At 43.4% G+C, this 27293-nt stretch overlaps 1 protein-coding gene across 1 annotated transcript in view; it reads left to right on the top strand.

Annotated features, from left to right (window-relative positions):
* RAB2A (RAB2A, member RAS oncogene family) overlaps nucleotides 1-26901 on the top strand; it is a 47817-nt gene extending 20916 nt beyond the window's left edge. Inside the window, exons 4-8 of the mRNA XM_072151841.1 lie at nucleotides 240-322; nucleotides 1386-1478; nucleotides 5044-5155; nucleotides 17150-17218; nucleotides 23136-26901. Of these exons, the coding sequence (XP_072007942.1) occupies nucleotides 240-322; nucleotides 1386-1478; nucleotides 5044-5155; nucleotides 17150-17218; nucleotides 23136-23225 (447 nt within the window). The 3' untranslated portion in view covers nucleotides 23226-26901. The remainder of the gene's footprint in view (nucleotides 1-239; nucleotides 323-1385; nucleotides 1479-5043; nucleotides 5156-17149; nucleotides 17219-23135) is intronic.
* Nucleotides 26902-27293: the final 392 nt, after the last annotated feature.

Raw genomic sequence — 27293 nt, 5'->3', positions numbered from 1 at the left:
AATTCCACCAGCGCAGTCTGTATTGTTCTGTCCATTAAGTTTTATGGTCTTGATCCTCCTGCCCAACCAGCGTGAAGGTGTCTGTATTAGAGATACTGGAGCGCTTATAAACTCTCTGGACTTTTTGGTCCTTAAAAAGGAGACTTTTGTTTGTTTTTTGTTTGTTTTTTTTCCCCTCTCCTGTTTCGGATCTGAACGTTCCCTCAGTTATGGATGACTATTCTTGTGTTTTCTTCCAGGCCGGACAGGAATCTTTTCGCTCCATCACAAGGTCATACTACAGAGGTGCAGCCGGTGCTTTATTAGTTTATGATATTACAAGGTAAGATTTTTCCCGTGTCATACAGATCATACAGATTTTTTTTTTTGTCTAATTGAAGTTTTAATTTGGCTTCCCCATTACTTGGCTGAGATTTTGTATGGTATTTTGCATCAATAGAAGAGCTTTTAAGTCCAGCCAAAAACATGTAAGCCTGTGAAAACAGAGAGTGGACTTACAACATGAAACTGCATGCCGGCTCGTCAAAACTTTATCTTTATCTTGTTTCATCTCGTTATAACATAAAAATCGGTTCTGGTACCTCCATAACTTTATACTGGTGTCCAGGTGAGCATGGCGCACGGCTGAGCCACTCCTACTAAGCAGTCATGTGCTATGCTCGCCAGGACAATACTGTATCTTAATTAGGGACTTTGAAGGACTGCTTGGGACTTGGTATAAAGTTATGAAGGTACCAGAACCCATTAAAGAATAAAGTAATAAAGAAATGAATAAAGATAAAGTTTGGATGAAAGAAGACTGGCCGGTGTGCAGTTTTATGTTGTAAGTCTGAATCACAGAGGACTGAGGAACCTCTTACAGTACATATAAATTGTCACTGGTGGGAAAGCTGCTTGTTGTTAATGTTTCAAGTATAGAAACGGAGAGTCAATCAACAGCAGGATACTGTAATATCATTTAGATGTACGTCTCTGAACAAAGACCAGGGTGTATTTGAACGAGACCTAAAACGCTCTTCTCATTATCTACCATTATTTATAAAGCGACAGCAATATCGCCAGTGCCTTACATTATCATTCATGTCAGCCCATTTCATTACGGGGCACACAGTCTAAATTTCCCATTTTTATGCTCACAGGGGTTAATTCCCTAGAAGACTGACTAACCCATAAATACCCTTGGAGTCGGGTTTAAACTCCCTGCAAAAGGACAGTGCTGAAATATGTGTGCCCGCAGGCATCTAGAGTTATACACTCATTGTAGGTTTCATGGTTCACAGCCTGCATAATAAGTCGGACTAGCTGCCACAGGCTAGTAATGTATATCAGTCTCATGAATGAAAAGCTGGGCCCATCTCACCATGTCATTGTGTGTTTGTACCTAGGAGAGACACATTCAATCACCTGACTACCTGGCTGGAAGACGCCCGTCAGCACTCAAACTCTAACATGGTGATCATGCTCATTGCCAATAAAAGGTAAACTGCTTCTACTGTATCTAAACATCCATTGAATGTAAAGCTGACCCTCCCAGAGATAAGATTAGGCAAGAAGGAAGACTTTACATTCCTGCAGAGGAGGCCTTTCAAGGCAAAGATTTCAAGCCATTCATGCGCCACTGGGGATTCTGGGAAATTAGATATGCAAATACATTGGGATCAAGAAAACTTGGCAGCCATCTTTTAACATCCTGGAAAACCTATTTGCATATTTAATCTCCCATAGATGGACATATATAAAGATTCCCTGACATACAGTGGGTACAGAAAGTATTCATAACCCTTTGAATTTTTCACTCTTTGCTTAATTTCAGCCAATTGATAAGATCAAAAAAGTTCTTTCTTTGCTCATTATTGTACTCTCTGCAACCCATCTTGACAGAAAAAAACAAAATGTAGATATTTGGTAATTTATTAAACAAGTTTTTATACCCTTTGCTGTGATACTTGTATTTAACTTACGTGCTGTAAATTTCCTTCTGATCCTCCTCGAGATGGTTCTACTCCTTCATTGGAGTCCAGATGTGTTTAATTAAACTGATTTGACTTGATTAGGAAAGGCACAAAACTGTCTATAGAAGACCTCACAGTGCATGTCAGAGCACATAAGAATCATGAGTTCTAAGAAACTGCCCAAGGAGCTCAGAATTGTGGCAAGGCGCAGATCTGGCCATGGTTCCAGAGGCTGAGATTTTGTTTAGTATTTTGCATCAATAGAAGTTAAGAGCTTTTTAGTCGAGACAACGATTTGCAACTGCACACCGGCTCATCTTATTACATCAAAACTTTATCTTTATCTTGGTTCATCTTGTTATTACATACAAATGGCTGCTGCTACCTTCCTAATTTTATACCAAGTCCCTAACAGTCCTTCAAAGTCCATAAATATGATATAGTATTTTCATTGTTTCCACATGTACTGGCGTCCAAGTGAGCATAGCGCACCTACAAAATGTCACAACAGCCGTGCGCTATGCTCACCGCCAGCCAGTACAGGAAACCATGAAAATACTAGATCATATTTATGGACTTTGAAGGACTGCTTGGAACTTGGTATAAAGTTATGGAGGTACCAAAACCCATTTGTATGTAACAACAAGATGAAACAAGATAGAGATAACATTTTAATGTAATGAGTGTGGGGTGGTCGTATCCGAGGAGGCCATCTAGTTTCTAAGGGACAACATTTATTATGATGAAATGATTATATTAAGATGAACCGAGACATAGCTAAAGTTTTGATGAAATAAGAGGAGCCGGTGTGCAGTTGTATGTTGTAAGTCTGAATCAGAGGAACTGAGGAACCTCTTACAGTACATATAAATTGTCACTGGTGGGAAAGCTGCTTGTTGTTCATGTTTCAAGTATAGAAACGGAGAGTCAATCCACAGCAGGATACTGTAATATCATTTATATATATTACTCTAACATGGTGATCATGCTCATTGCCAATAAAAGGTAAACTTGAACCTATTGTGTCTAAACATGCATTGAATGTAAAGCTGACCCTCCCGTAGTCAGGGAGGTAAGAAAACTTTGCCCTGAAAGGCCTCTTCTGCAGCAAAAATAACTGTTTTGATCTTACCAATTGGCTGCAATAAAACAAAAAAAAAAATGTAAGGGTGTCTGAATACTTTGCATACACACTGTATACCTCTAATTGATTCACTGTGCTGTATAGTCAAGATTCCCATATGAAACAAAATGGGGTCGGTCTGGCTTGCAACCCTCATGACCTTATGAGTAAGGATTAATACCACACTATTTATGTTTTACATTTTTGTACCATGAAAATACATAAGTGGTTATGATATCACATTTATGTATAGGCACAACATTATCACACTTGAAATACTAGTTTTGTAATTTTGATGGAAAGGCGCCATATAATCGCCGTCCTCCCTTAGGCTATTGATAAGTATCTTCTAAGAAAGCGAAGCTCTTCAGACATCACATTGATCCCTGGTGCTGAGGTCTCCTGAGACCAAGTAGATATGTGGGGCTTGGAGTATTTTTCATAGATTTGTAATGCATGCATTTTGAAGTCTGTGGTTTCTTGTGCGAGACATTTTAGTAATCCTCTATGGTGAGCAGAAGTGGTACTGACCGCACAGGCAGGGGAGGCACGTGCCTAACTGAGTTTTTATTTATGTGGATTAAAGGATTTAAGCAAATAATTGATATTGTTTGTGTAATGACAATTTATACAATATTCCACTATTTTTTCTATCAATTCCTCCCTATTTTCTAGATCTCTGCTTGCTGTCATTTTATAGGAAGTTTCATTGTGTGCTTCCTGTGGATAATAACCTGGCCATAGTCATGTGATGTCACACAGGTGCATGGCTTGTTATATCTCTGAGTAATCAGAGCTTTGTTTATATAAAGAGCCGTGCACCTGTGTGACATCACATGACCAGGGAGGGACGGGTTATTATCCACAGGACGGCCTTCTTGATGGCGGTATTCGGTTCGCAAGCAGCAGGTTCTTTAATAAATAGTAATGGCTGCCTGTGGCCCAGGTTCTGCTGCCGTTGTTGCTTTAGGCAACTGCGTCTGGGTCATAGGGAGTGCTGAAGAGATGAGAGGCTACGTACCTACTGGGGGGCATGTGCTGGGGCTACCGATCTAATAGGGGAGGCGTACACATTTTAAAATATTTGACGTTCATGGCTCTCTTATCCAAAAAGATTCCGGACCCGTGGTATAGAATGACAGCAAGCGGAGATCTTTAGAACACACAAGGAAGTTAAACTGAAAGTGTATTGAAAAGTTGTGTAACTATCTGCTGTAAGTGTTGTAGTGTAATGTTGCAACACTCTACAACTATCTGCTGAAAGTGGACAACCCCTTTAAAGAAGTTTCTGAGCTAGGGTTACAAGTGTTCCATCTGTGCCTGGCTCTTATCGTTGAAGGGGTATTCTCCTCTGGGCAGTCACATTCAGTTTCATTAATCTGCCATTTATATGCATTTCTTCAATAAAATGTTATTTAAAAAAATGTAACTGTGTGAAGATAATTTGTCATAGAAACAAGACTGTGTCCTTGGATACGACCACCTCTGCTGGAGGGATTGCACAAAGAAACAAAAGTTTTTTTTATATGTAATTTCTCGGAGATACTGCATATCTCACAGCCGTCCTGTGGTAATGAACGCTGTATCCAAGATGGTCAGGCAGGGCACAATAGCGCATGTTAGGCCACCGCTGCCAGAGTTGCGGGGTGGTCATATCTAGGTACTAAGGGACAACATGGATACATTTCTGAGCAATTATCTTCACACAGGAACATTTTTTTTTTTAATAACATCCAATTGAAGAAATGTTTACATATAGCAAATGAATTAAAGTACATGTGAATGCCCAGATGGGAAAACCCCTTTAAGTAGAGATGAATGCAGGAAGGCAATGCTCACAGTGGTGTACACCATCTCTTAGAACACTTATTTTCCCACTTTCTATTTGCTTCCATTTTTGAGCCTTCTGCAGCTTTCAGGATGTGCTTTTTGTAAATCTCTTTCTGACACGTAAACTTTTTCCCGCAGTGACTTAGAATCAAGGAGAGAAGTAAAAAAGGAAGAAGGGGAAGCATTTGCCAGAGAACATGGTCTAATTTTCATGGAAACCTCTGCAAAGACTGCTTCAAACGTGGAGGAGGTAATTCAGTAATCTATCACAAAGTTATCAGAGTATAACACATACAATAAGTACACTTTACCGCACAGCATTAGAGCACCTGTCGCTCCATTCAGTAGTATGGGAGTGTCGCAAATTACTGAGAACCGCGCTCGGCTATCTCTGGGCCTTTCATAGATAGTGAATGGGAGTGCCGGAGATAGCTGTGCTCGCTAATCCCCTGGCATTCATGAAAGGAAATCTACCATCAAAATCCATTATGATAAACCAGGGACACTTACTCATAGATCCAGGCACTGTGACTGTGGTATCTTCTTATTATTTCTATGTTGGCAAACTAAAAGTTGGTATATAATGAGACCAAAATACATCAGACTCTGTGATCAATTGGCCTAGACTGGTTTCGTAGAATTTGTAAATCTGCTGCAATGTCTCCATTTTTGGTTGTTAGATGCAATATTTTAGTGTTCCTGGTCTTCTGTAAGGAGTCCCATATCTACATAGCTGTCATTTCACCTTGTGACACCAAAACAATGCACAGACTGGGTTCCCTAAGGCAGCGGCAAAAATGAGTCTCATCGTCGGGTATGTGCTGGGTCACCATATAGGCGGCTCGTCTCCTCTACTACACCACAGACATCCTGGCCTACATTTCACTTGTCCCCCCTGAGGCTATTAGTTCTTTGCACAGCCGGTCTAGCAGAGGGCTGACTATGTATGGCAGAAGTTTTGACTGGGTTATGTAAGCTAAAAAAAGAACAAAAATAGCACCCATCATGTCTAAGGGTTGTGTCTGGTATTAGAGGGAACCAGAATCTAGATAAGAGCCATATCCAGATCTGAATCCTCAGGTGGTGATAGACAATGGTGTCCTATAGTAGGGAGTGCCGCATATTTAGAAGTGAATCGCAAGGGGGTGGTACCTTTTACCTAATATTATGCATTTTACAGTTATAAAATCTTTATTTCTACATCGTCATCATATACTGCGACACTTTACAGATTATCGTACGTATACAAACAAGAGCTTACAATCTGAGATCCACGGCCAAAAGCTGCATTTTACGTATAATAATCTGCTTCCCATCCCTCTCTTATTCCTTCCTCTCCTGTTGGAATAAATCGGCTCCTCTGACAACTATCATTGACCTGAAGAAATACAGGAAAGAATTATGGGAAACAATGTAATTAATAATCTAACTCTATGAGGGAAATGTAATCTCTTCTAGTTGCCCTTAGAAACCAATCAGAGTTCAGCTTTAGTTTTATAAACTGCTGTGAGAAAATGAAAACTGAGCTCTGATTGATTGGTTTCCATGGGCAAATAGAAAAGTTCTGCTTTCAGTTGCATCTGATAAGGCCCCTTTCACACTTGCGTTTTCCACACACATTTTCTGCACGTGCTTTTGACGCACAGAACTTGCATTGCACCCTGACCCATTGTAATCAATGGGCTTTTTCAGACTTGCATTTTTTTAACGCGCGTTTAACTCTCAGCATGCTCTACTTTTGCAAGTCACACATGTGAAAAACGCACCATACAAGTCTATGGAGACGCATCAAAAACGCATTGCACTCTGAGACACTTGCAATGTGTTTTTCACACATTAATTGCCATAGAAAAGATAGAGCTCAGTCCTGAGTCCATTTCATGCGTGTTATCTGTGCGTGAAAAACGCATTGAAATTGCATTGAAAATGTGTGTGAAAAACTGAGACACTGAACAAACTCTGACTGAAAACTGTTTGAACTCTGATGCAAAATGTCAGTTTTTCACTGACCAAAACCTGATCGCACCCTGATCAAATTCTGACGTGATCTGCAACGCAAGTGTGGAAGGGGCCTAAATCTCCCCCTTTTGTATTGTCAATCAGTATGATCTTTGCCTTGTATCCCTGAAATGACATGACTAGAAGTAGTAGCAGCGGCTTTAGGTTAGCTGCACACCAGTGAGTTTGTTCTGACAAGCTCGCTCCACGTGTCTGATGGATTATCCGTCAGTCGGTTTGTCGTGTACACCTGTTCTAGGCCCGTCTTACAGACTGGGGATCTCTGGTTGGAAAGACTTGTGGGGGCTCAGGTGATGAACTGTTTAGGAGGGTTTCATATAACTTGTCCCTTTAATTCTGCCTGGGGGAAGACTGTGTCGCCAAGATCAAGTTAGGATGAAATACTTCACCGGGCAAAATATAAATTTAGATATTTGAAATTGCAGAAATAATTAACCAGAGTTCTGCTTAATTGCAAGTGGCATCCCATTAATTAGGTGCTCAGAAACTTTCCGCTTCCTTACCTTTTTCATTTTTCCCCCTTCTCCTTCTACAAGAGAGGCTTGGGAAGGAATGTGGAAAGTCAGGCAGCTTAGCGGGGTCCCCCATCAACATGACAGCTGAAGATTAATTAGCACTTCCCTAATAATGGAGATACATCTTCTCACCCATCACAGATTTATCACTTGAGCACAAGCGGCGGGGGGGTTTTCCTGGAGATTGCTACCCCTAGCAGCTGTGTGATATGGTACAGGGGTCACTGCATCTAGGAACGTTCCATGCACTGGAGGTCACTGCTGTTTAAAGGGGTTGTCCGTGGTATTAAAAATATGGCAGCTTTCTTCCTAAAACCGCTCCATGCTTGACCATGGGCAGAGCTTGTATCACAACACAATTAATTATAGTAAGGTGGTCCTTTGGGGCACAGTTTGTGCAAGAGGGTAGCCATGTTTTTTCAACCCGAAAAAATGCTTTTTATGTACCAAGTTCCCTCAGCTGCCATCTTACTTCTACGGCAGTGTTATCACGGTTTGGTTGAGTAAATATTGTTCTTGATCCAGCGATTTGTGTAGATTATATATATTCATGGCAAGGTTTTCCCAGTTTTTTATTGTTTGAACCAGTCTTACACCGATCACGTAGATGGCTTTGCCCAATAATATGGTGGAAGGTTGACACCCGGACCAAGCATCAATCAGCTGTTCTGCCTGACGTAAACACAGAAGACGAAAGCACTTGGTTCCATCTGCCTATAGTGGCCAGAAACTGTCACTGCAACTGTCGCTCACAATGCAGCTGACCGGGACCCACACCTGTAATTACAGCAAGGGGTTCTTATAGAAAGAAACTGCTTACGGCAGGCAACCCCTTAAAATTGAGTTTTCTTATAGAGTTAAATGTCTTTCATTCACTCATCTTTTCCACAAGGTGGCAGTATAACACCTGGAATCTCGCAATGTTTGCCGTGCCTCTGACCGACAAGCGGTGACATTCCCAAGTTTCCTTGCATAATTGATCTGATCATTTATTTATGTGGCATTTTATAGTTATTTATGCACATACACCCCATGTATTCTGCAGATAACTTGGACTGAATTTTATGGATTGTCCCCTAAACTCTGTGAGAGTGGACCCTCCTTAGGCCTTGTTTGGCCTAGCGGTTTTATGCACATTAGGAACAATGTAAACGGAGCGGAGAGTGACATTCGGAGTCCAAACTAAGACACTGGATGCCAGGAATAACTATGGGATCAATTCCCAATCCGGAGGCCATGTACACAGACCACATAGTACTCCCCCTGTACTGCCCCATTATTGCGTGTATATGTATGTAGTTGGCTGTTTATGTCTTCTAATGGATGAATTGCTTGTATATTAGATGTCCTCTATATACAGGTGTTATTTATAAGCTTGTGAGTTATTTTCCTCCAGGCAGATGAATATGCAATTCTCCTCCTCCTCCTCCCATCTTTCATTTTATGTGATATATTACATGCGAGGCTACAGCTAGGTGCGGCAGCCGGTGGGTCGTCTGCCGGGATCCTGTAAAATCATGTTGGACACCAGATGCCCAAATATTGAGGCACAGTTAGAGGTGACAGGAGAGGACGTGGAGATTGAAATAATTTTTGATCGGCTCTGGAGGGAGCTGGTGTTATAAGGTGGGTATGAGCCATTCCCAAGGAGACTAGCTCCATATAAATAATACCTTGGGGAAAGCGGGTGATGAATGAGGCTGTCATCTGCCTTCAGTTTCCCGCTAGTATTTCAGCCTCTCACTAATCATGCCGTCTCCATTTTCTGTCTTGTGATGTTCATTTCCGCACCAGGTATCAAACATCCTTCTGCTTCAGTATGGACCTGTATTATCGGAGCTCATTTCTGTGAGGATATTGCTCTCATGTATTATATGGCTACTCATGGCATTTTTATCACTCGTCTACTATTTGTTCTTACACAGAAAGGAAAAATGACATTAGTATAGGTCAAACCCACAACCCCCATTAGCAGCTGGAGGTGACTCGTGAACGGCATCCAAGGCTGAGCTTTAGCCGGCTGTATGGGCAGCCCTGTACTGTACACACACACATCCCCTCTGCCCTGTAGTATTGTAGACTAGTCACCAGCATATATATAAGTGTATATGGTGACTGCTCATCTCTATGAGGGAGACCTTCAGTTTCTTCCCACTTGTGAGAAAGATGTTTTTTTTAGATCAGGGGCTAATCTAATTTTTGGAACAAAAAGTGGTGGTCTCTGAGCTAATAACCACTAGTCCATGGTCCTTAGGTTTATTGAACCTGGCGCTGATATTGGCTCATAACTTACAGGTCCCAGCAGAGTTATGGGCAGAATGTGAAGAACAAAGAGTGATGAAGGTTGTACTCACAACACTTAATTTTTTTTTTTTTAAGATCAATCCTTTTCTTTTATTAAATTTAGAAGGGTTTTAAAAATGTGATGATGCTCCCTGATTGTATGTACAATACACAGCTATAGTCACGTGTATGCTGTATTACTATGTAGCTCTAGAGTCATTCACTAGGCCCCCGGCTGTCATGACATCCTATTGGCACCACCAGTTGGATCAGGGGGGATAATTTGGTGATAGATGGGTTAAAGGGTTTGAAGTTGCCCCCTATCATGTGGATGGGGGATAACAAGGTGATTAGTGAGGGTCCAACTGCTGGGTCCCACGCGATTCAGAGAAGAGGGACTCTTTCCCAATAATTGATTGGGTCCTGCTGGCTCCTGCACCAGTTATTGGTATGGGAGTGTTGCAAATGGCTAAACTGCTCATCACTATGTACAATTGATGGCCTATTCTTTATATTGCTAATACCTGGACAACACATTTATAGTAAAGGTGTAATATACATACCTACCTGGCCTAAAAGCAGAAATTCAGCCGACTTCCCAGGGCTACCCAGAGCTCTTGTATTGCTATGGCATTGCTCTGGCATTGTGACTACAGTATTGTGGTTGTAGCCTGCACCTGAAGTCTGACTACTATATACTGGGATATACAGCATCTTAGTCATGAATATGTGCAGTTCCCCTTTAAGAACACTTCGGAAGTGTCTGTGTCCTGGCAGCTCTGGTTTCTAGGCCTCCTCTGTGCCAGCTTGGTGTTCTCTCCTCTTGAGCCAAAATGTGCAGCCCAGGAAGCATGTAACAAATTGGGTTTTTTCCTCTCGCCAAGTGGAATAGTAGGCAGGAGCATGAAGCCAGACCCAGTGCACACGGAGACATGGATTCTTGTAATCTAACTTGATGCGTGTTGAAAGATTGAATATATAGCGCTGAACAGTAGGGGAATGTTGAGGTATGTTGGAATAAGTGGTGCATGTGATTCCAAACATCTGGATCCGCAGCCCAAGTGCTGCACGGGGATTCATCTGCTCCTCATTCACCTCACAAAGCTGGGTTTGTTTAAAAGAACCCGCGTCCGTGTCATTTTTGATGGCAGCCATTGAAAATTGGAATTGTCTGAAGTTTATTTGTGGGTAATTGCGTCTAAATGGTATATTGCTGTAAAGTTACAGTAATCCTTTCTTGGCGCTGTCACCCGTACAGTACGAGGTTTGTGCAGCCATAAATCAGCATATAATTTCTCATAGACCTAAAATAAACTGAGCCCCTTGGTTTTAATTTAACTGATCCCCCCCTAAAATGGAGGCGGGAGGAAGCTGCGCAGCGGTAATGCTTCCCTCCATGTGCCAGTTGTTAAGTGCTTGTTTACATGAAGTTATCATAACACATTTTCGGGATTTCATGGCTCTGTTTAATGTTTTACTTAATGTGAGCGACTGAACACCCCATACGGGATCCCAGCTGCTTGGATTTGTGCAGCTTTTGACCGCCGTTTTCAATTAGCACGGTTTGTTAGGCCATCGCGATAATTGGTATGTTAATCGTAAGCCCAGGATTTTTTTTTTCTACTCAATCCTCCCCCCCCCCCCCCCTTTTTTTTTATTTGAAAATTAAAAACTTCCATTTCGGAGGATTGTGAATCAATTCACGGTTGGCTCGTTGCCAGGTCCCCCCCTTCCTCTCCGTCCGTCCTAACGGCACGCCTGGAAAAATGCACTCGCTTTCCCCCAGTGCTTGACGAAAATGTGAGATGATTAATTCCTTTCATTATTTTGCTGCAAATTCTCGTGACCCCTCTATGATGATTCGATCACCCACTTAGAGCCCATGCATATTCATATGGCCCTCCGCCCGCTGCAGCCGCTGCGGCCTGAGCCCGCTGCAGTAATTGAGCCGCAGTAGATTGATTGCTCTGGGGAGCTGTAAGGCCTTTAAAGGTGAAAACATATCAGTCCTGTTAATTAGGAAACAAAGCTCTGGTGGCGAGTTCAGCCGTCCAATGCTGCGCGGCTCAAATGAGGGGGACCCAGAGGAGGCTGTTCCCCCATGGTCCTTGTTTACTTTCTTGGATGTGAATGAGATCCCTCTATGTACAGACATATCCAAGCGGATCAAAGAATCTTCAGCACCCGAAGTAACGCAAGAGATAAAGCCTTGTAATAAATTCTGCTCGTTAACACATTAAGGTGTTGGAAGGTATTCAGTATTTTTATATTATCGGATGGCAGAACATCAGAAATTGTTTTTCTATTTTCTGTCCATGATTATGGGGGCTGCCATTTTGTGTGAGATCCTCTGCTTTGTTTAATAGCATTTTGTGATGTGCCTTACTGCACCTTTGTGGCCATAGACCTCAACTGAGGTCCATGGGAGTGGTTTCTTCTTTTTTAAATTTCTTTATTGAAAACATACCAACAAAAAATAACCATGTATAAAGTGCGTGTGTATGTATGTATGTATGTATGTATGTATAAATAGTTTATACCCTATGTCGATCAAGTTCAACCAAGGCAGGGATGTAAGAGAAATAATTATAACATAAGAATCTGTTCCCTTCTTGAAGCTCTCTGCTGTCCCTGCTGTGACCAGCTCCTAAGGCAGGCTATTCCACATATTTGCAGTTCTTGGGCTACATTCACACTGGCGTATGGAGGACGTATATACGGCCGATATACGTCCTCCATAGACGTCAATGGGCACACGTGCGGCACCGTACCGCTCCGTACCAGGAAAAAGATAGGACCTGTCCTATCCTCCTCCATAGTACGGCGCAGTGCGCCGTTAATTCCTATGGAGAGGGGCGGGGGTGAGCTGCGCTCACCTCCTCCTCCTCTCCCCGTGCACTGCCGTTGCCCGCTACGGTACGGTACGTTCGGGCAACGGCAGTGTGAATATAGCCTTATAGTATAGAAGCCTTGTTTCCTTTAGAGATTAAACCTTGTTTTCTTCAGACAGAGACAGTGCCCCCCTTTTCTTTTGTAATTTAACCTGGAACAATGTTCCTTTTTTTTTTTTGTATGTTCCATTCATAAATATATATATAAATTTATCATGTCCCCCCTTAGTTCTCTCTTTTCAAGACAAAATTAAATCTAATTCTTTTAATATGTCCTCCATATACCCTCCATACCCCTTATCATTTTTGTGGCTTTACATTGAACCCTCTCCAGCTCCAGGGCATCCTTTTTATAGACCCGTTGCCGAGAACTGGACGGCATATTCCAGGGGAGGCCGAACCAGTGCCTTGTACAGTGGTAATATTACATCCCTATCACGAGAGTCCATACCACTTCTGATACATAAGATCCTACTGGCTTTAGAGGCAGCTGCTTGACATTGCTTGCTGTTATATAATCTATGATCTGCAAGGACACCCAGGTCCTTCTCAACAAGGGACTCTCCCAGATTTACTCCCCCAAGGACATATGTTATACTATAATATAATGCATTATTATTACTATATCATTAGATCTAATTTTCTACCTTATGCCCTGGTATCAGCAAATACCAGATTTAACCATAATGCCACCTCCGCCCAAAAAAAATAAATAAGATGCAAAATAGTAACAAATGTATTATCAAGTGTGATCCCATTATTAGACTCATCCTTCTATTATAGAAGTTCTATTAGAACTGAGCAGTACAGTGTATATATACGGTACATGAGCCACGTCTACCCCTCCACGGTAATCTGTGTCCGGACGGAAGACAACTGGATGGAGCTGGAGCCATCATTCTGCTTGTCTCCAGCTGACATTGGACAGTGGTAGCAGTTTGGCCCGTGGATGTTGCTCTTGGGGGAGGGGGGGGGATGTGGTTGTTTGTGTCTAGACCAGATGCTGTATGACGACCCGCACATACGGGAATAATCCTGCTGTCATGAAGGTATATATAGCCTGAAGGAAAGGATGAGGCAAACACCCTGGTCAGAAATGCAGTAAAATTGCCTGCGTTCTATTGTTTAGTCTGGTAGTTATGGATATGTTGATAATAAGAGTCAGAACTGTACGGAGCACTCCACAGACTCCGTGGGTGAGGGATTATGCTGAAGAGGCATCTCCAACTTCAGAGACGGGAGCCCAAACCACAAGACGGCTAATCCTCTGAAGAATCTGAGAAGCATCTGTCTTGATGTATGGATTGATTGATCGGCCGGCCACGTATTGTCTGTCAGCATTTGTGTATTATCAGTCAGCGATCATTTACATCTCCCTTCTCTGACCAGAATTAGCAATAGGAGGGTGGGGGTGATGCTGGTGTCCTATCCATGGGCTCTGTATTCCTCCTAGGATGTATTCTAGGTGTGCCATCACTACATGGATCGCTCCTTTATCTTATAGAAATATGTATGTTGCTGGCTGGTTACATGACATCCTGTATTATGTACCTGGAAAATAAGAGATGGAACCTGCTTCCTCTGCAGATTTTCTATACCAGGTCATAGGTACCTGTCTACCACAGACCTTAGCCATTAAAATCCAGATTGTACCCACTTTAAGTTATCCCCTATCCATATTTGTAGGGAGACAGACATAGTCAATGGGAGTGCTGGAGATACCTGAGCGCTGTGATCTGCAATTTCCAACATTCCTGAGTTCTCATGATGAATTGAAGCCCCTGAGGATAGAGGATGATTGGTACAACCCCTTTAACTTGCATACTTGACTCTTGCTTCAGAAGGGCCTTGGGGCCCATGCTCCATGCTGTAGCTTTGCAGGATGTACACTGTGCATCATCCCTCATTCCCTCATGGTTTTAGATCAGGCAGGCGGTGGTGGGGGGAGGGGGTTGCACAGGGAAAGTGGAGACTGTGTACCAGCCTTTGAATCCAGAGCACAGAGGGTCTCTAGTAGCACCCCTAGAACTCCTCTAGCTTGTTAGCATAATTTGAAAAGCTGATTTTAGATCAAGGAGGCCATGGATAACAAATATAAGAAGATGACCACAGTCATGGTGTCTGTATCGATGAGTAAGTGTCCTGGTTTATCATGCTGGTTTTTCATGGTGGATTTTCTTTGATAGTTTTGGGGGTCGGATAAGGATCTGCCAGACCTTTTCGGTGTCATTTTTAATCGGTAGAAAACATGGGTGCAGACAAGTCATAAATATTATAGCAGATCTTATCAAATTTGACTTCCCTTCAAAAATTCTAGTTTATGGTCTCGGGAACTGTATATAGTAGATGGAGTTTCCCGAATTGCCAATGTTTGATCGGGCAGGACCAGAATTCTTGGCTCTGACACATTGATGCCCCCTCCAGAGGTCTCGGGCAGAGGCTTCCTCACTTGTAATGAAGGTGTATGTGGCATATAATGGCCACTAGTCCCTATACCTCTTACACTAGATACATTACTGGGGAATGGTGCAGAATGTTTCCTGTAACCAGCACTACAGTAAATGTATCAAATTGCAGATAAAAGAATGTTATCTGCAGGGCACAAATGCCTTCATCTTCTGAATCCCCATACAGGCATCTTGTGGGAACAGAGAAGGTGCTTGGCAAAATCATTGTCCTCCCCTGCAAAAATGTTTTGGCCAAATGCGACTGCAGCGTAGAGCACATAAAGCATGGCGAGTGTCATCTTCCCCCGGTGCACTCTGCTGAAGCGGAACGTCTCTAGTGTCTGCCGCCCAATGTTAGTAAGGTCACCATTAATATTTAATGGCTCTAGCTCGGCAGCAGGCAGCTCGTAAAAGTGTGCGCCTGCTATCTGTTACTGCGGTGACTTCATAGCTGCTCTGTAATTTCACCATTGGTTAATATAGCTGCCTTCCCTGACAGCTTAGGGAAGATTTCCGGGCTGTGGAATCGATGCTTCAGTGCCCAATTTAACGCTTTCCCCGGCCGGAGCATGTGATTTCCCACAGGCTGCAAAATCTCAGCTACTTCTTGTTGTGATGCCTTTTCTTTTTGCAGCAAGATCATGGTATTTGTGTTTACAACATGGGCTTATATAAGGAACATATCACATTTGAGTTTGCTGTCCTGTCTTCAGGCAAAATAGAGCAGGAGGTGCAATTGCGCATAGTGACCTATCTGCAGGCAGCATGTTATATTTTGAGGAGGGCTGAGCAGATTGTATAGTGTCTTATCTGCAGGCGGCTTGTTATAGAGCAGAAGCAGCTGAGCATATTGTATAGTGTATTATCTAAAGGCAGAATATCATAGAGCAGTGCCCAAACTCCAACCATAACGTGCCAACGAGGAGATTTAAGCAGCAACTTGTTTTAAAGGAAAACTACCATTTGTTTTCATCCATTAAGAGCCAAACGTACCTTGAGAATGCTGTAGCTACACTGATGCAGATACATGTCTTGTTTAATTGAAAAAAAAAATTAAACATTATGATAATGAGGTTCTGGCACTCCTGTTGCTGCCCGGTGTTCTCCTCTTACCCTAATTATGCTCTGCTTCAGCCTTGTCTTGCCAAGCATAAGCCGAGCATAGGTCATCACTGTGTTGTCCCTGACAGGCAGAAGTAACCAATCGCTGCACCATCACCCAGCTGCTGTGCATGTGTCATCCAGCTCAGGCTGATTTCCTTTAACCCCTTAACGCTCTGTGCCGTGAATGTAAATGCTGAGCCCTCTTCATACACAGGTGGGGGTTGTTGCATAGTGCAGCAAACCCCCACCGCTAATAACCTTGCTTGCACTCATCACGGCTATTAACCCGTCCGATGCCGCCGGCGTGGGCGGTGCCATCTTGGATCAGATTGACGGCCCCCCCGGAGGTCATCGCCCTGAGGACACTAATACGATGAAAGAAGAAAGATAAATTCAGAACATCAATTGAAAAGTCTTGGGCTACTTAGGACTCCAGGAAGAGGCCTTGTGTCCTGTCTCTTGAGCTCCGTGATGGGGTGATGGCCTGGGTGCCCAAAGCAGAGGCTCCGAGTGCCACCACTGGTTCCCTTGCCATAGGTTTGCCACCACTGTTATAAAAGTAAGAGGAGCTGAGCGAATTGTACATAGAGTCCTATCTGCAGACGGCATGTTATATAGCAGAAGCAGCTGAGCTGGAGGAATCATGTTATACAGCAGGATCAGATTGCACACAGCATCCTATCTGCAGGTCGTGTGCTATAGAGCAGGAAACACTGAGAAAGTTCAGTATAGTATCCTTTCCACAGGCTTTGGCACATGAGGTGATCAGTAGATTGGATATAGTGTCTTATATGCAGGTGGCATGTTATAGAGCAACATGAGCTGCTCAGATTGTACAGAATATCCTACCGTATATGCAGGCCGCATGTTATAGAGCAGGAGCTAAGAAGACATCGCCATATTTTATTTCTGAAAAAGATAACTACAGTTTCAGAGAGCATTTATTACCGGCTAATTGTCAATATATTTTATTTTTGTCTTTCAGGCCTTCATCAACACAGCAAAAGAAATTTATGAAAAAATTCAAGAAGGCGTCTTTGACATTAATAATGAGGTAATTTTGTGCTATATCTTGTTTTACATGCGATCAATGTATGATGTTTTCATACTGCAGCATGTGGATGAAATTTCCATTAAATGTCATGTACTTTGCTTCTTAGTATGACGAGCTTTAATATTTTGCCTGTAAATGGAGATTGAAAATCCTCCAAATAATCACTACTCCTGGGCATGCGCTGCCAGGGGACAGTGGAGGGAGATGTTCTCTACTCATTGATGAGTCTTGTGAACAGAGCGCTCTTGTGTGTGTACAGGATAAGACACAATCCCTGATCACCCTCATGGTCTGGTACATGCACATGGCTTCACTTTACACTACATTTTTGGTGGAATTTACTAAAAAAAAACCTAGTGATAAAATGATTAAATTCTGTCTACTTACAGCTGCCACTAGGGGGTGCAGATTGCTTACAGCTTTATACTTTGATCTCTGCAATAAAACTGTGTGCTATGATCTAATGTGATTGTAGGTAGATGGCGAGCGCTATATATATAGGTGTTTGTGAAACCATAAACCATGGTAGCAAACTAGAGCCACTCTCTTCTGTAAATTGCATTAAAGAGCAGGAAGAGCGGAAACATATATGCAGGTCTCTACCTTCCCCACTATTTGCTTGCTATTTGGGTAACCTAATAGGAGCCTGGCATGAGGATTTCGGCCCAGTAAAGCCATTATCCTGTTATCCATTACTGTGATGTCCTATATTCTGGAAGACTCTGCTTTATGAGACAAACACTTGTTATGGAGACTGAACAGAGATGAGGTATAATTTAAAGACTTACCTTTTTTTTTTGGGCTATAAGGCACACCGGATTATAAGGCGCACCATCGATAAAGGCCACTAAGACTTCTAGGTTCATATATAAGGCGCACTGGATTATAAGGCGAATGCGGTTTCTTGGTGGCTGCTTGGGTTCCGATGAGGAAGCCACATGGTCCGCACTATGGCGCCTGTGATTCGCGCCCCACGTGGTCTCCCGGTCCCACTAGCGATTTGCTCTTAAGGGGTCGTCTCCGGTGGCGGGGACCCACATAAGTAGAGTCTGCTGCCCTCCTCAGATTTACCGCCTCCTGTCACTGCCAAGTCTCCCGCTGGTGGTACTGCCAGCCCTGTAGGGGTGGCTGCGCCTCTGGTCTCTCCGTGCTTCTGCCCTGCTCCGATACACGAAGGGGGGGGGGACACGATGTTGGTATCGCGATCCCAGGGCACTTCAGGAGCCGGTGTGGGGTAGTGTGCTGGTGCAGGATATTGCTGGCATGGGCCTGGACCTCTCGAATCACTTATGTATATATCGGTTCATATATAAGGCGCACCCGACTATAGTCCAAAAAATACGGGTACCGTATTTTTCGGACTATAAGGCGCACAAAATAATCCTTTGATTTTCTCAGAAATCAAAGGTGCCCCTTATATATGAATAGTCCAGTGCACCTTGTATATGAACCATACTTGAAGACAACAGCTGCCTTAACCTGTGCACAGTTCTGCCACCTGCTGGTCACTAATCCTTATAATCAGGTGCGCCTTATAGTCCGGTGCGCCTTATATATGAACCTAGACGTTTTAGCAGGCATTTATTGATGGTGCGCCTTATAGTCCGAAAAATACGGCTTATGTGATCCACTACTCCTGGTTTTGGCTCACAATAAGTGATGAAATCTCTGAGATGTAACTATCCTTAACAGATGACTTGAATAAAGCAATCCTAACTAAACCTTTACCTTTATAAATAAATTATGCAGATAATAATCGTAAACTTTATATATTTATACTTGAGTCTGTGAAAAAAAAACAAAAAACCTCTGTGCTCGCCTTTACGATGGCCCCCGCAGGTCCTCTTCTATTTTCTCAAGCTCATGGTCGGCCTTCAGGTCCCCCCTGTGTCACACACACCATGATGTCACACTATGATGTAAGCAAGCAGCTGGCGTCATGGTATATGTGATGGCAACGTACGCGGACCAGAAGACAGAGCCGGAGCTTCAGAAGGCCAAAGAGGACCTGAGGGGTGGCAACTGAAAATGGAGTACAGTGTTTTTGTGTTTTTTAATATAGGCTGGGCATACAGGGCTGCTGGCTTTTATACTGGGGCGGCAGGCGGCTGGCTATGTACTAGGGGGGGGCAGGCGGCTGGCTATATACTGGGGGGTGGGTGGGGCAGCCTGGCTTATACTCAAGTCAATAGGTTGTCCCAGTTTTTCTAGTGTGTTTTAAAATTTCCTCTTATACTCGAGTACACGGTAATACATGTTGGTGGTTGGAAATCGTATTCTATCCTCATCATTATCAGTGCATTATATGAGTTTAGGCCTACAGACATTACAGATGGCAGGAAACCACCCCCTGCATAAGTGTCAGTGTACAGTAACCAGGAGGCTCAGGATGAGCAGTGCTATGGATCTCTCAGGGGGTTTCTTAGTTTAAAATTCTAGCAGGACAATGATGTGCCTCATTTTGTAAAATAAAATAGATTTTTTATATACATTTCTGGTACCTTTCACATACAAGTAGTTTTCCTAAACTTTGTAGAGTTTCTGTTGTAACACAATCCGTCCCTTACCTGTGACTAGCCACCAGGAGGTGCCCTGGCCTCGCTCTTGGAGCCTGTGCTTGTGTGGGGTCAGGGGTTACAGACGTTGGCAGGGCATTGTGGGAAGGCTCCAGCAGCTGCTTACACTACATGTGGCCTGGGAGTAAATGGAGGACTTGCATTACAAGCACTAGTTGTTGGTGAGGCTCGGATATTCGGAGGGTCGCCACCTGGCCCCGCGCGGACAGCCACACCACTCGTTCTCTTTTGTTGTGCGGGTTTTTAAAGATTAGATTGACTGCTGCTTGTGGATTATTAACACTCTGCTGTCTGTTCACATCCATATCCCCCAAAAGTTTCCAGACAGATCCTAGAAGTTTCTTTTGTGAATCAGTCTCTATGCTATTCATTCTGCATTTGCTGTGAATATGATGATTATGTGTAGAGACGGTAAGAACGGTGATCTCCGGTGTATCCTGCTGTAGAGGCTTTAGTATATAGTATACACCTCTGGAGGTAACCTCCTATACAATCACATCATGGAGGGAAGAAGCTCCCACCCCCTGGCCATCAGTGTTATTGGTGCCTAATGAGCCATGTAACATTGTATCACTGTCATGGTAGGATTATTGATAAAGATCCATGATTTACATTTGCACATTAGTTGTCTTGTGATCAAGTAAGACATTACCACACATGGATGGTATTGGTGGAGTAACATCCTATAGGTCCATACACTATAATGCCTATGTTATGGGATCTGTAGGGAACCTGCAGGACAAATGCTGCTGTCAGAAATACTTGTATTTAAAGGGATTGTCTGGGATTAACTATTAGTTAGGGCTGTCAGTACTAGTTGTTGTAATGCCTAATACTAGCATTCGCCAGGCACCATCATCGTGGTTAGCTCCTGCTTATAGTTATACAGTGTTTTATTGATGAACCCCGGACTACCCCTTTAAGGTCAGCTTGTAGCAATCCCTTTTACATAGTGGCGCAGTATGGGTCTCTATTGTGCGCTACTTCTGATGTCTTCCATGTACAGCGATAGCATCAGATTACTGTCCGGGCTGGAGCCCTTACAGCGATTATCAGGTTAGCTGCAGGAATATCCTCTCCACATGGAGACACACGGAGCCTGTAATATCCTGTCATCTGTTTATTTTATTTTCTGAGCCGCCCCCTCCCCCTTCCTCTCCTCCTGCACTTTCCATGTCCTTCTCGCTGGCCATCTTTATTATCTCACCTTGGCTTCCCCCTCCCTTACATTTCCTTGTTCCTTTCTCTGCCCTCAGTGACGGGGAGGCCAGAGCCGGCGTGTGTGGCCGTGTTCACACGTGACATTAGGATTCAGCTAGAGGAAAACCATTTCACGCTGCATTCACATGTTACATTTACAAATGCAAGTTGGCGTGGATCGGCCCAGTAGCATATACCTTCCCATTGAATTGCATGTAATTGGTAAGTAGCACCCGGTGCTAACACTGGGTGCTGGTTTCCAATCCTATGCGTTTTAATGGAAATACACGTGACCAGGCTGATCACCACCTACCTGCATTACATTTCTAATGCAGCCTAACGCGCATCTGGAGTTGTTCCTCCCTGTAAACATATCGCTGTAGACCTATAGTGAATAGCAACATGTGCTTATCCTAACAGGGGTGCATTGTGTGAACACGGATCTATAGATGGATGAGCTCAGAAGTGTGCAGGGGATGTACCGGGGCATTGGATCACACAGAACCTGGTGCTGGTACAAAGCAGTAGGAATAGGTTATAGATGTGGGGGAAGGATCATTTCCTCCTACACCCTCACAGTTGTCATGTATTTGAAGACCCTCCTACCCCCTATCTCTTTGCACATTTTTGGATAGCTTCATACAATGGATTAATGTCTGCCAAACCCAACAGTCACAGTGTTGCAGCTGAGAAGAGTCCAACATGCCCAATTCTATTACCCGTGGCTGATGGATGTCTCTGGAGATGCATGCTCTGCTAAACCGAGCGTTCCTGTTCCTGGATTAGCCACATGGAATAGCTGCTGGCCTGATATGTTCCTATTATGGGACCTTGACTTGGGATTTAGGTGGCTTGATCTCTGCAATGTATACATGTCCTCTGGGGGGATCCCATCCAGTGCCCCACTTGCCGGCATCCTCCAGCACCCCCACCCAGTGTCTTTGTACTGCCGTTAGCTCTCCCTCCCTGTCTCTGGGCTATTATCTCATTCTCTTTGTCTTTGTGAGTGAGAGTGGATATGACACACGGGGGAGGGGAGATCTTGCATTATTCTCAGCCAGCAACGCGAATATAAAAAGCTGTAGGAAAGTTGGGCAGGTCAGGGGGGTTCATTTTGTTGTAGAAGTTGCTTCCTCATGTGTAGCTTAATCCAGCACCTGACTTGCTTCAGTGTGTCTTTATGGAGCTGCGATAGCAATCTGCTGCGGGAGCCGCCGCCGTCTGTGCTACTTACCTGGCGCAGCGCCAAGTCTGCCGAGTCCTCCACAACTTGCTACCAGCCAAGAGGGGGCAAAACCAACCAGCCATAGGGCATGCTTTTTATTAAAACCGAGTCAAAGGAAGGCCTGCAACCACTTCAGCTGCTGTCAATAGCCAGACATTGCCAGAAACCCCAAGGCTACTACAGTTGCAGAACGACTGCCAAAGCCTATAAATCTGAGATTTAGCGTGACGCAAAGTTTCCTTAAGAGCTTAATTTCTCCGAGCTTCTGTATCAGCCCTCCCCCACCCAAAGTGCTGTATTCTGCAGAGAAGCCCACTTGAGGTAGTGAGCGCCCAGATTGGAGTGTGATGGTGATGAATGAAGGGAGCCGCTCCATGTGTGGGTTGCTGGCGAGCTGCCATGGCTTTGGGATCATGGAAATTATTGATGACTCTGAACACTTGTATGTATATACACAGCTGATTCAACATGGAGAATGCACGCCGGAAGACTGCGAGCTTTCTCCCCATTTACGAGTCTTGTGTCGGGGAAAGTTTTAGGAAAAGTTTAGTCGTGGATCAAGAGTTGTACAGGGAGTGATTTAGTGGGTTGTAGTGGTATAGCAGAGCTCTGTAGTCTGATCTCCGGCAGCTCATCCACGTGACGAGCCCAGCACTGCTTACCTCTTATATACTCTGCCCACTTCTGGGGGCACCAAAAGCACACATGTTTTTGGATTTTTACCATGCGTTTTGACTGGTTTGAATCTGTTTTTCTTCAATTCTGGAAGTGTAAGCAGCTGTGACACAGATTCAAACCAGCCAAACCTGGTAACCACGCAAAGACACACCATAAACATTGTATATGTACACTATCATACTGTATATAAAAATAATATGCACAAAACTTTAAACTTTTTTTTTTTTTTTTAATGCAGGCAAACGGCATTAAAATTGGACCACAAAACCCCATGCCAGGACCTACCGGACCGCACAACGCAGGACAAGCCGGTGGAAGCTGTTGTTGAACCTGTCCCCCTTTTTTATTTTATTTTTGTTTTGTTTTTTTTTTTGTCCATCCGAGGAGCCTGCTGTGGCTACTTAACCTGTTCATAGGCTATTTACATGTACTTTTACCAATGCCCCGCCCTCTCCTCCAGAGTTTCAATGTTCACTTCAAAGAGAAAGATTTTGGAAATTGTATTCATACTGTATCTATCCGCTTTTTTTTTTGGACTTTTGATTTCTAGGTTTATTGATTGTGGTTGTTTAAATGTCGTCTTGTTCCCCTGACTAAAAAAAAAAACTGAATTCTCAACACTAAAATGTTTTCGTAGTATTTTAAAATGTTTTTTTTTTGCGTAGCTAGGATTCACAGATCTGCGGTGGTCCCTTGCCAAGGGAGGTGAAATCCGGCAATACGGAACGCTCGGAGGCGCTGCTGTTTTTGCTCTCTCTCTACACCAATATATTTTTTAATGAAGGAAACCAGAGAATATTGTAGATGTAATGTGATTGTGCATGTTATAATGTTCCCATCAGCGCTGCCCGTGCTGGATTGTAATCCCTATCTCGGGAGCCTGTTGTAATAATTGAGATGATGAACTGGTTAAGTAGCTTGTAGATCTGTCGGCTTGTGTTATACTTGTATCCAGTGGGGATCTCCTTGTCTCGTATCTCTGAAAGACGCTATGCTCTAGGAAATGTATGAGCGAAAACTGACAACTGGGTGTTACCATTCCCCGTCTGACATATTAAAACTGTGTAACTGAGTAACAGCCCCTTAAATTGTAACAGCCCCACTGACGGATTATTAACATGCTTCTAAGGGGACGACTGAGGCTGCGGCTACACCAAGACACAGATTAAGTCCTAAACGCTTACATTTGGGAACTAGCAACACAAGTTTTACCTTTATTAAGCACCAAAACATGTTGCAAGTTCCTGAACTCAAATGTTTAGGTCTAGACCCATCTAGTTGCTCTTCCCCAATGCGCTTGAATTACTATTCAAAATGCAGTTCAAGCGCAACGTGTATACGCAGGCCTAGCAGACCCGGCACAGAGTTATGAGGAAAGAGGCTTGAGAACCGTTATACTAGGAATATAATAATCTATATGTCAGGAGAGAAGACAGACTTCTGTATCTGTAAAGATGCTCCATGGCTGCCATTGCCATCACTGGCCATCAACACGATGTCACTGCTGTATAAGCAGACCGCAGCTATCGCATCCCAACACGTAACTAATGAATATGCCCAATTCCAATTTGTCGAAAACCAAGAAAGTTGTTAAGGAGTTTTCTGAGAATATATGCCACCACCCCACCCCCCTCCCCCCTGGACTCGGGCTGTTCAGTGATACACCCCTTGCCTTGGTGGGCTCTGGTGGTGTCAGTCAATAGGGTCAGCCAACCAAATGAGAACCGCAAAGCTGGAGCATGGTAAGGGGTGTGTATATAAATTTACAGAAAATCCCTTTAAGCGTTTATTAGACATTGAACACACTCGCTGTATCCCTTGTACGGATACATTGGGTTCAGCATTGATGAACTTATTGTATCATCAATGAATGAGATAATCGATTTTTTTGGGTGGTTTTTGGGGCCCATTATACAAATTGCCAAAGGTGAATCACTGGTGAACAAGGTCCCTCAAGAGGAGATCCTTATGTAATGTGCTACAAAAATAAATGGGAAGGAAGGCGTTTTTAATGCACAATATTGGTGGATAGGAAAAATACACATAATGTATGTGTCCTGTTCCTCATGTACAGCGCATACGCCTGATGTCATGCTGCCAGATGTAGTTGGACTAGTGATCCCAGAATACTATTACAGCTGATGGGTTACTGGAGAGGGTAACCCGTGTGTCATGGAGTATACTAGCTTTTCATTACAGGATCCTTTAGACTTTCTTGCACTGTTCTCATTTTGCACATCTTGTCGTGACTGAAGTGACTTGTTCTCGGTTTATTATTGGGGTGATCTCGCTGGTGTCGTGTGCTGCTTCTAGACGGCCTGTGTATAATATGGAAAAGGAGACTTCAGTTTTGCAGCTGCAGTAAAGCGATTTGCAGTCCCCCTTATTTTAAAGCCTGTGACTGAGCACCTTCTCCTACCATGATGGGTCAGTGCCACTGGGATCATGTTTACTAGCATTATGACTCTGCAAACTGCATTTTAACTAAGCTTTAAAGGGGTTGGCCACTTTACCTTTGTGTTTTTTGTGATGTGGGGGGGGGGGGGCAGGATATGATGTAATTTACCAATCTACATCTAGTAATAGATTCCCCGTCTGACATATTAAAACTGTGTAACTGAGTAACAGCCCCTTAAATTGTAACAGCCCCACTGACGGATTATTAACAAGTTTCTTAAGAGTACTGAGGCTGCTGCTACTCCAAAACACAGATGCATTGAGTCCTAAACGCTTACATTTGCTTTCTTCATATGTAAAGTGAAGCCTCCTGTCTTTTACCTCATCAGCCAGAGATTCCTGACCATAAAATAGCCGCAGATGGAGGATCATGTGATCTGGGCAATTGGCCTGCCAGGACCTTGATATTATATTCATGAATACTATAATAGGGCGATTGCTCGTGGACAGTTAGACCCACATGACATCACATGACCCTCCATCTCCAGCCATTCTGTGGTCAGGAATGTCTGGCTGATGAGGTTAAAGACCGAAGATTTCACTTTACATATCAAGAAAGCGGAGAAGAACTTTTAATAGATGTATATTGGTAAATTACCTAATATCCTGTCCCCCCAACCTCCTAACATGCCCTCACCCTGTTCTGATGCATTTCTTTCATATTGTGCCCACAGCAACCAATCAGGGCTCAGCTTTCATTTGCTAAAGTGTTCTGTAAAAATGAGAGCTCCTCTGTGATTAGATGCTGTGAGCTGATGGTCCACAAGTTAACAAGACCCAATATTCACCTTGTTATATCAATAACTAATATAAAAAAATTGCAAAGATTTTGTCATTTTGCTCTAAAAAAAAAATCAGCCTTTGGTTTGAAATCCTGTAAATCAATAAATTCTGTTTATTGTATGTGGATTAATGGATCACTCCATCTTAGACTGAGATGGCTGCTTACTACCAGGAACAGCGCCGCGCCTGTCCACAGGTCATGTCTAGGACTGCAGCTCTTCAGTGCACCTGATCTGTAATAGCAGGTGTGACCCATGGGTAGGTGTGGTGCTGTAGTCTTATGTTATCTTGTATAATCTATTTATGTGTTTGTATTGATCTTATTTTAGGCAAATGTAGTAGAACATGACTTTCCTACCTGGATTTACTAGAAGATACAAAGAGAAATGGACAGGCCTCTTCCCTCATGCATGTTGGTTGCCTCCACTAGATGAAGGCTACTTGTGCACTTTAATGTACGATACATTCCAGGTTCTGGGGATGACCCAATTACGGTGGGGTTGGCTGTAGCGTCTACAGATGAGGTACATGGCAGGACTGGAAATGGTATATTCAGTATTTTAACCTCCACCCTCTCTATTTTCTTTGGCGTCGTGAATTTAGTTTGCGTAGGTCATGTTTGTAAATACATTGGGATATTTTTATAATGCGGAATATGTTATCTCTTTAATCCTGGCATGATCATGGTTTACTGCTACTGGAAATCCTTTCTTTTGCCTTATTATTGTGCTCTGTGTTTGCAATAAAGATTTCTTTCACTGTAACCTTGTGAGAATTTCGGGGTAAAGATGTTTGTGGATGTGATGCATCAGACTTGCCACCAAGTTATTGACTCAGTCTCCCATACACGTCACAGAATCGTCCATATCAATGGGCCACTGAACTATCTAATGTGTATGTCACATCCGGACTGTCCTGCGTCAGGAGATTGAGGGATGGGTTGTGTTTAATGACCATTCCTGGGCCTTTTGTTCCTCCTGAAGATAAGCCACCATCAGAAGGGTCTCTCTTCACTCTCAGCTGACCTAAGATTGAATGTAAGGTGGATTGGCTCCCTCCAAACAGATCCCATGTGAGGGGTAGTTATGTCCTACACACAGTGGAAGGAGAACATTGAAAGAATAAAACCCATCATGAACCTAAAGAGCTCCTCTCA

The sequence above is a fragment of the Engystomops pustulosus genome, chromosome 5, assembly GCF_040894005.1.
Source record: "Engystomops pustulosus chromosome 5, aEngPut4.maternal, whole genome shotgun sequence".
NCBI classification, from domain to species: domain Eukaryota; kingdom Metazoa; phylum Chordata; class Amphibia; order Anura; family Leptodactylidae; genus Engystomops; species Engystomops pustulosus.
Note: the sequence above shows the minus strand (reverse complement) of the source record. Positions and strands in the feature narration are given on the sequence as shown.